Below are 9,703 nucleotides of genomic sequence, written 5' to 3'. Positions count from 1 at the left end.
CTGACCTTGAACTCACAGAGATCCAACTGTCTTTATGGGATTAAAGGCATGCACCACCACTGCCCAGTATCTTTTGGTTTTCTTGTTGTTGCTTCTTTGAGACAGATACCAGAGTTATCTCCATGTAGCCCAAGTGAGTCTCCAGTTCACCATGTACCGCAGGCTGGCTTTGGACTCCTGCCTCTCCTGCCTCTGTCTTCTGAGTGCTGGAATAACGGTGCGTGACAGCTCACTGACTGGTACTGCGGTTGTTATGAGACAGGGTCTCGGGATGTAGTCCAGTCTGGCCTCAAACCTACAGTCCTCCTCCATCTGCCCCCTAGGAAAGACTGAATCTCTGGCTCTGTCGGTGTCTGCAATCAGTAGGATGTGACTTGAAGTATGTCAATTTCAGGTTGCCTACCCAACCTATGGAGATGCTGTCCCTCATAGCCTCTTAAAGAAATAAGACAGGGACATTACTTGCCCAAGACATTGCCAAGTAGGATAGAGCTGAGACTGATTCCCAGGGGTCTAAGACCGATGGCACCCACAATCCTATGAGCAAAAAACTCGGATTGTTTGGAAAGCACCAGCGGCAGATGTACATGCTCGCCTGTCATTCAAAGGGGACAGTCAAGTGGGAGATCCCCAAGGCCCATGGAAGTGCTTCCCCAGCCCTAGGACTATCCACGAGAGCTCCTTCCACTGAGGATGCCCAAAGTGACCTGTGTGGTCCAGGACCTGGGGCTCATCCACTAGGACAGCAGTGAGTCAGATTCATCGTAGAGCTCGCCTGCATGAGGAAGGTAAGGACCGTGGCCCATCCCCATGCCTAAGAGGGAGGCTAACCTCTGCCAGGGTGGGAGACCCACTCTCGCCTGGACTGCTATGATACTGTGCCAGTGTGTGCTGGTCTCCAGCCATACAAGGCCACCTCACAGCTAGGGGGTCACTCTGCTTCATGGTGTCCTAATTTAACAAATATCTTGAGAAACCCTATCTGGAACCCCCATCCACCCACCCAAATAGTGCATGTTTCAGGCTGGAGAGATGGTTCAGTGGTTAAGAGCACTGGTTGCTCTTCCAGAGGACCCCGGTTCAATTCCCAGCACCCAGAGGGTGGCTCACTCGTGTCTCTAATTCCAGTTCCAGGGGATCTGATGCTGCTGTGACACATATGACACAATGTAGCCAAAACAGCAACACACATAAAACAGTATAAACAAATCATTTAAAAATGTTTTTAAAAAATATCTTTAATTACCTTCACGAACTAAAAACCAGTCAGTCTCGCTCACTAAAAACAAGAATCTACAAAAAGATAAATCAATGAGATATAGCAAGACATAAACAGGACTCCAGCTTGGGTTTTGTTTGTCGTGTTTTTTTATTTTTAGACAGGGTTTCTCTGTGTAGACTTGCTGTCCTGGAAATCTCTTTCCAGGTTGATCTAGAACTCACAGAGATTCACCTGTCTCTGCCCCCAGGTGCTGTGATAAAAGGCCTGTGCCCATGCCATATTCAGTTGTAGCTCTTTCTTCCGTCCTTTCTTTTCTTTTCTTTCTTTTTTTTTGTTTTGTTTTGTTTTTCGAGACAGGGTTTCTCTGTGGCTTTGGAGCCTGTCCTGGAACTAGCTCTTGTAGACCAGACTGGCCTCGAACTCCCAAGTGCTAGGATTAAAGGCGTGTGCTACCCCCGCCTGGCCCCCCCCCCCCCCCCCCCCGTGCTAAGACAAGTAGGAGGGGGAAAAAGCCTTCTGGGTGTGGTGGTGGCCTACCTTTAATCTCAGTACTCAGGAGGTAATGGCAGGTGGATCTCTGAGTTTGAGGTCAGCCGGGTCTATAGAGCCAGTTCCAGGACAGCCAGGACTACACAGATCCTATCTCGAAAAACCAAATAAAGATAGACAGGCTGGAGGCAAGGTTGTGCTCCTGAAGTGCTAGCGGTGTCCTGAGTGTCTCAAGCTGAGGGAAAGACAAGGGTACCCACACATGGGTTGTTCTGATGCTCCTGGGGATTGAGCCTAGGGCACAGTACCTGATAGGCTGCCCAAAGCTCTCCCCATGTAGTGACCCTCAGTGATCCCCAGACAACAGTGAGCAGGCTCTCTGCTATAGCAGCACAGATAAACCATTGAGTTAAATCATTCATTCAACATTTATTGAGCGCCTACTGTGTGCCAGGCACCGTGCTAGGCGCAGAATACAGAGATGCATAAGATACAGTCCATGCCCTTAAGGGTTCACAGTCTAGAAGGGGGCAAACATGTAAACAAGTAAAGTATGGTGTGATGGCTGCCACGAGAAGCATTTGCAGGTGCAGAGGTAGCCTGGAAGATGGGTGAGGGATGCCTTCCTGGGGGAGGGGCCTGGGAGAGGCTAATACAGGCAGAGGAGGCAGGAGGAGCGGGAAGGCATTCCGGCTGAAGAAACAGCGTGAGCGAAGGCACAAAGGCGTGGAACTGCGTGTCTTGGGGGCGGGGAAGGCTAACTAGTCTGGTGATATTGCTAGAGTGGGTTCCAAAGGCTGGGGCTGGAGAGGGCAGCCAAGGCCAGATGACAGGAGAACTGAGGGTAGGGGCATCTGGGAGGATCAGCAGAGGGCACTGCGCATCCCAAGGGGAGGCTCCTAGCTAACCCGAGTCTGCCTGCTAAAGGACCACAGCGGTCCTTGACCTGAGACCAGAGGACAAGCAGAGTGGGAGGAGGGATGAACAGTGGGGCAGCCTTGAGCTTGGGTCCTGGAAGCTGGCACTCAATTGAGCTCCCTGCTCCCAGACCTCGGCTTTCTGTACACTGCCAGCGTGGGGCCTGGGATCCAACGGGAAGTCATGTGGAGATGGAAGGTCTTTTTTCTTCTTTTTTTGAAAACTGCAAGGAGCCAGATGAGTACCAGGACTGAAAGAATCAGCTTTTAATGATGTCAAGAAGAAAAGAGGTGAGGATAAAGCAAAAGACGTCAAGGAAGACAGAAGCAGGCAGGAATTCCTAAGAACAAGGGCCCCAAGGGGAAAGCAGGATCTCTCAGGCAGACCACAGCTCACTCTCCCCTGGGAAGGCAGGCCCTTGTGACCTGGGGCAGGAGCAGAGGCCAGTGACAGACCCAGGACAGATGTGTGGCATGTGGCTCTGTATCCCAGCGTCTTGTGTCTCCTTGGCCTGAGGCAGAAGATTCCTTGGCAATCAGGAAACTTTCCCTCTGGCCTTCAGGGATTGGCCAGAGCCAGGCTTCTGGCCCTGTGTGTTCTTAGGAACATCTCGGCCTGGCAATGTCTTAGCAGGGTAAGGTAGGGCTTAGAGTCTCGGGCTGCCCCTGTTGGTAACCACTCTCCCAGGCACCACACCTCACAACACTGTTTTCGGGGTGAGCTTCTCTGACAGCCCTGGAGGGGGAGGAGTGGAGGATAGACTAACCTGGCCAGTGCTCCGCTCTCCTGGGTTCTAGGGCTCCAGTGGGGGTGTGGCCTCTGGAAGGGGAGCCGACAGCAGCCTTTCAGGATCTGGCTATTGGTCTACGAGTGGGGAAAGGGAGGCAGACCCTCCAAGGCAGCAAAGTCTAGAGATGTCCCAGGTGCTGCCTTCCTAAACACCCAGCCGTACTGGCCTGCTGCTGCCTCCTCCTCTAGGTCCCTGCTGGGCTGTGCCCTCCCGAAACAGTCCGGAGGAAAATGGTGCTGCCTAGGGCACCAGTGGCGGTGGTGGCGTTAGTGATGAAGAGGATGGCAAGGTGTGAGTGATGGGTGGCTTCCCCTCTGTGGGGACAGCCGGGACCGGGGTAGGCTGGGGGTATCACTTGCTCTTGTGCATGTCCTTCAGCCGGCGCAGCTCCTCCAGGAGCTGGGCCCGGGAGTAGCCATCGTCACTGGTGGGGCCTGGCCCCGGTCCCAGAGCTTCCTGTAATGCCAGGCAATGGGTTCTCAGGAATGGGTTGTAGGTGCGCTCCTCTCCCAGGGTGGATGGGCACTGCAGAGCAAGAGGCACAGGGGTAAGTGGAGAGAGCCTGGGGAAAGGACCCTACCCTTCCAGGGTAGAGGCCAGAACTCTGGAAAGCACTTGCGGGCCCAGGCAGGGCAGCGACAGCCTTGGCTGGACAGCGGCCAAGTTCCCCATCCCACCCCATCCCATCCCATCCCGTTCCCGAGCCTCACCGTGCTCTTGCGTTCCATCCGCTGCCTCTGCACCCACTGCATCTTCCTCTCGCGGGCCAGGTTCTCCGGCTCCACCACACCTGCGAAGCCCAGATTCTCTTCCGCGTATTCGTGTCCTAGCAAGGCGGGGGTGGGGTGGGTAGGGGGGTGGGGGTGGGTGGGGGGTGGGGTGGGGGTGGGGGTGGGGGGTAGGGACGGGGACAGGAAGCAGGGCAAAGAGAGGCTGGTGGTGAGAACATAAGTCGGTCTTACTCCAAGGCCCCAGGCCCACAGCTGCCCAGCCAGCAGAGGGGAGGGCGAGGGCTCTTGGAAAACCCCAAAACCAAAGTTGCTTTTCCAACCAAGGGCACTGTTGGGGGGCGGGGGCGAAGAAAGAAAAGGCAGAGGCAGTTTGGGCAGCGGTTTGGACTCATGGGGAAAATCGCTAACTTTGGAGCTGAGAGGCCACAGTTGGCCTCTTACCTCGCTCTGCGTGACTTCGCTGATGACCTCCCTAAGCCACAGTTTTCTAATTTGGCAAGTGGAGAAGAGACTAACATGCCAGGCAAAGATAGAAAGAAAAAGATAAAAAGTCTGATGGGTAAGGAGGGGGAGAATTGGGAAGAGTTGGTGTGTGTGTGTGTGTGTGTGTGTGTGTGTGTGTGTGTGTGTGTGAGAGAGAGAGAGAGAGAGAGAGAGAGAGAGAGAGAGAGAGAGAGAGAGAGAGAGAGAGAGAAGCCAGGTATCACTGTGGTTTGCCCAGCGCATACAACAGAGCCCGACAGTGCATCCCAGTATCCATTACACAAATGAGCACCGAAAGGGCACACCTGGACCACATTTACTGTTCTCTCACATAAGCTACGGCCACTTTCTGTTTGGACTGTGACCATGATTATCTGAACGATTGGGTATCTCTCCAGGACTCTGAGTCTTTAGGGCTCCCAAAGAGGTCAAGGGCTGATGGGGGAGGGGCAGCATCATGAAAGGCCTGGACATCTGTCAGGGATTTCCCCTGGAGCTGCCCTCTCCAGACCCAGCCCCAAAAAGCCCACCAAGGGTCAGCTCCTCCCCCTGAGATGCTCAAGACCACACCTACAGGATATTTAAGGTTTCCCATGTGGTTCTCCCTCGTGGTTTCTCCTCTTCCCCTAGGACCACCTGGGAATGCTTGGCTCAGATTAAAACCTGAACTTAATTTGGTCTTATCTGATTTATTGCATCGGCAGAGAATTAATATCGGGGTACAAAATTTTTCAATATCATATAGCCAGTATTAACTCGAGGAAGGAGGGCAGTGTCTGTCCCACCCCCAGAGGACTAGCTGTGCTGCCTCTGGGCCCATGAAATTAGCTTGCCGGTCTCTAAGAAAGCGAGGGGCTGGGAGGGCCCTGGTACCAGGCAAAGCTTGGGGCTGGAAGGAGGGAGAAGGGGCACCTCACCAGGCCACAGCAGGGTGTCATCCCCCAGGTCTAACACGGTGTCCAGTGAGCTCAGCATGGTCTCTGCTGTGCCCTCGAAAGTCCGTCCTGCGTGGGGTCAAATGTGAAAGGGTCTGAGGTACAGAGGGGTGGGGTTGGACCTCAGCCTCTGGACCTTCAGCTGAGTCCTGCCCGGCCATCCCCAGGCATCCACCCCGTCCTTACACATGTGGAGGGCAAGGCTGCTGAGTCTTCATGCCTTCCGGGGGTCCAGGCTCAGTGGGTAGAAACGATTCTCCCACTAAGCCCTCGGGGACTCTGCAGTCTAGGACTTGGGGTCCTCACCCACCCACAGTGCTTCCTTCCTATTTAAGTATCTTCAACTTTCCATGGCTTCTTCTTCCTGGTCACTATCTTGGGGAAACAGGTCCCACCCAGTGGAAATCAGTGCTCTATGGTGTTTACTTAAAGGGTCGGGTCTTCGTCATAGGCCTAGCTCCTGTGAGGATCTTGAGAACATGAAATGAACAATCAGGCAATGAAAGTGGCGGTGACTGCCACTGGGATGCTGGGGGCCAGCATCTCTAAACAGGACATGGGACAGTGGCTGCTCTGGCTGGTCTCTCCCTCTTCTTCCCCCTCCCCTCTCTTTGACAGAAACTCACCACAGCCAGAGAGGAAGAGCAGGTCCCCTGAGAAGAGGCAGGAAGGACCTTTGTAGGGCTCCCCATCCAGCAGGTAGACCAGGTGGCCTTGAGTGTGGCCAGGGGTGGCCAGGGCCCGGATCTGAAGCCGTCCCACACTGACCACATCTTGATGACACAGGGGGCTAGGGCACAAAACAATAAGGAAGAGAGGGAATTCAAGCTACGTCATGCTGATAATGGCTACCATGCCAGACTCAAGGGCAGGGTGCCTAACAGGAGGGTGGCTTCTACGGTAGGGGTGAAGGCACGGGTGCCCAGGGCCTCAGCGCAAAGCCTTTCTCTTCTGATTATGGGTGGATCATCTTAGGGCAAGCAGGGCCAGTCTTTTTGCATGGATTCCACTTAGCTGTCTAAGAGCTAGGCAGAGTGTCACCAGCTGCTGACACCCTGGCAGACTGAAGGCAGGAGGTAGGAGATGCCCACCCACGTCTGGGTCAGGCACTTACTGGGTGAGGTAGGGGATACCTTCCTGAGGGCTCCCGTACACGCGACAGTCCCTGTGCCTCCTGCTGAGGTCGCGGTTCCCTCCACTGTGGTCCCTGCAGGATGGCAGAGATGAACACAGACAGGGGACTCCCCCTCCCCTAAGGTACCCCCTGGCTCCTGTTCAACCATTCCCATGACAGTCCCCTCTGATCTTCCTGGACTCTCCTGCTCAGCTCCAGCGGCCGTCCTCACACTCTCCCCAGTGAATCTGACCACACCCACCTAACATTCCAGCCTCTGTGCCCTGTGCCACCTGCCAACTAACAGCTGTTCATTCTCTGGGCACCTGCTGCATGCTCACAAATGGAACACAGCAGTTCCTGCCCTCCTCTGAGGCTCCAAGCTGCTGAGTGCCAAGATAAGGGATCCAGTCCCTTCCTCTCTACCTCTGCTGGTGCCTGGGTGACTTCATGAGAAAGTGGGTCCTACCCATCCCTGAGCCCAGCTCCTCAAGCCCAACCCGTGAAAATAAAACTACCGGCAGCCCCAGCCCCAGCATCCCCAGCCCCTTACCAGTGCTTGTGGGTGCAGAGGATGGCAACCAAGTTAACTCTTTCCTTTTCAATGGTAGCCTGGAGGAGAGAAGAGGTACTGAGGGTGGCAGGGGATGCAGAGGGAGGCACACTGAAAGTTTAGTTGGGGGTGGGTGGGAAAGACAGCTGGAGAGATGAAGGAAAGGCAGGAGACAGGCTAGCGAATGCTAAGCTGACAAAGGGGACAGGGAAGAGCAGAGACCCAGTATGGGGTGCAGCAGAGAGGGAAAGGGGGCATCAGGAGTTGACACTGATACACTCACATTGAAAAGTAACACTAGACCCTGGGTTCTATTCCAGGACCACACAACACGCATACACAGAGAGGGAAGGAGGGAGGCGGGGAGAGACAGAATATGAACATGCAGGGAAAGGCAGAGCCTCTGACCTCCACATGCATGTCATGGCACACACACACATGCACGCACATGCTCACACCATGCACACATAACGCTATACCAGGCATGGTGATGCATGCCTTTAATCCTAGCACTGGGGAGGAGGAAAGGGGCAGATCTCTGTGAGGTCAAGGCCAGCCTGGTCAACATGTCAGTTCCAGACTAGCTAAAGCTACATGGTGAGATCCTGTCTGGGAGGAGGAGGAGTAAAGAGAAGAAAAGAAAGGAAAAAAAAATAAGACAAACAACCCCTTAAGCACCCAAACAATAAATAAATAGATGAATAAAAATGGAAATAAAAAGAATATCCACCAGGGGAACAAAGAGGGTAAGGGGCAGACCGGAAACTGCCAGGATTCACAGTCCCAGGCCAGAACCCTCACTCTCTGGCTCTATGCTCTATGCGGAAGGAGGTGTTCTTGTGTGAGGATGCCCACCCATATGCAGGAGCAGACCCATAGTCAGGCTCCGTCTGGCAAGAGCGGCTGGCAGTCCCCACCATGACTCCCAGCACTCCGCTCCTCACCTGCACAGCCCTCGGGTCTGACGGGTCCACGGCCACAGCCAGCCCGGCCTGGGTGTCGATGATGAGGTAGCTGTAGTTGTCCGAGAGGACCGGGATGGGAAGCACCTTCACTCCTGGGGAAAGCAGACAGACAGAGAAGCCGGGGTCGGGCAAGGGGGAGGAGAAGGGCCGTAGCCAGGGAGGTGAGCTTGGGAAGCAGGGTGGGGTGCTGGCCAGGGGCGGCTAGAGCTTACCATTGAAGAGGCGGGGCTGAGTTTTGGAATGGCCTTTGGGGTAGCGATTCCGAGCCCTCCGAAGCTGCTGTCGGTAGAAGAGGTACCCGAGCCAGGTTCTGGTGTACAGGCTGTACCTGCAGGGCAGACGGTGTGGGGTCAGATCAGCCTCTCCCACGACTGCAGGCCCCACATAGCCGGCATCTCTGCCACCTCAGCCGCCCTTAGTCAAGCTCTTTGCCGTCACCATTTTCTGTTTGTTTTGTTCTTTTTTAGTCTCATGTAGCCCAGGCTCACTCTGTGGGCAAGGGTGACTAGGTAACTCATCCTCCTGACTCTGCCTCTACCCCTCAAAGGCTGTAGGGTGTGGTTCCTGTGGAGCTAGGAATGGAACGCATGGCTTCACGCTCACTTAAGCAAACCCTACCGACTGAGTTACATCTCCAACCCTGGAAACGGGGCCACTTCAGGAGCTGCTGCTGCTGGCCTAGAGACCAACTGTGAGAGGCACGCGGGTAGACGAAGGAACAGAATAAGGCCCAGGGTGGCAGACAGCAGGGTTTGCTCAAGGAAGTACAGAGCTATATGGCTTCTTGGCAGATAGAGGGGCAGGCAGGGGTGAGGCTGGAAGGGCTTGACCACTGCCATCACAGCTGTAAGTAGCTCAGGAAACTGGACTAGGAGACCGGAGTTCTCCAAACAAACGTGAGACCCGCGAGGTCGCCTAGGGCCCCGTTCAGAAGGGCCTCTTGTGCTCAGTGCTCTGAGGTTACTACCTCGAGCTGACCTTCGAAAGTATTTTCTAAAAACATTTTATGAGACAGGTCTTGTTATATAATCAGCTTATATCCGGAAGGGGGATCCCTGTCTCAAATCTTAAAAATAGATAGATAGATAAATAAATGAATAAATAAAGGGCTGGAGATGTCACTTAGTGGCAGGCCACTCACCTAGCATGCACAAGTACTGTGTTCCATCCTCAGTACCCCAAACAAACAAGACTTATGTGCTACAATATAAAAATGAATGGAAAATCCTTGCTCGTTATTTAAATTTTCATTTTCTTTCTTTTTTTCCCTCTTTGGTGAAACAGGCCTTGCTAGCCTGGCCAGAATTCCATAAGTAGACCATCACTATGTAGTCTTGAACTAACTGGCAGTGGCCCTCTGACATCTGCCTCCCAAATGTTGGGATCGTAGCCATAGCGTCACCATGTTGGCTTTATTTAGAAAGACATTAAATAGAAAATTGAAAACACTACAAGTCAAAAGAATGATGGAATAATGGAAACACTTCACAGTTTATTGCTTCC

General features: G+C 53.8%; 1 protein-coding gene across 2 annotated transcripts in view; it reads right to left on the bottom strand.

The window, feature by feature from the left end:
* Window positions 1-2,120: 2,120 nt before the first annotated feature.
* Pnkd (PNKD metallo-beta-lactamase domain containing) overlaps window positions 2,121-9,703 on the bottom strand; it is a 68,092-nt gene continuing 60,509 nt past the window's right edge. For both annotated transcript variants that reach the window (XM_050129560.1, XM_050129562.1), the window contains 8 exons: window positions 8,413-8,528; window positions 8,180-8,292; window positions 7,236-7,294; window positions 6,683-6,775; window positions 6,195-6,358; window positions 5,551-5,637; window positions 4,130-4,245; window positions 2,121-3,944 (listed from right to left, as the gene is read on the bottom strand). In XM_050129560.1, coding sequence (XP_049985517.1) covers window positions 3,771-3,944; window positions 4,130-4,245; window positions 5,551-5,637; window positions 6,195-6,358; window positions 6,683-6,775; window positions 7,236-7,294; window positions 8,180-8,292; window positions 8,413-8,528 — 922 coding nt within the window. In that variant the 3' untranslated portion in view covers window positions 2,121-3,770. The remainder of the gene's footprint in view (window positions 3,945-4,129; window positions 4,246-5,550; window positions 5,638-6,194; window positions 6,359-6,682; window positions 6,776-7,235; window positions 7,295-8,179; window positions 8,293-8,412; window positions 8,529-9,703) is intronic.

Source organism: Alexandromys fortis, unplaced genomic scaffold (genome assembly GCF_014885135.2).
Source record: "Alexandromys fortis isolate MF-2015 unplaced genomic scaffold, M_Fortis_MF-2015_v1.1 scaffold_319, whole genome shotgun sequence".
In the NCBI taxonomy this organism is placed as follows: Eukaryota; Metazoa; Chordata; class Mammalia; order Rodentia; family Cricetidae; genus Alexandromys; species Alexandromys fortis.
This window is presented reverse-complemented; position numbering and strand designations above follow the sequence as displayed.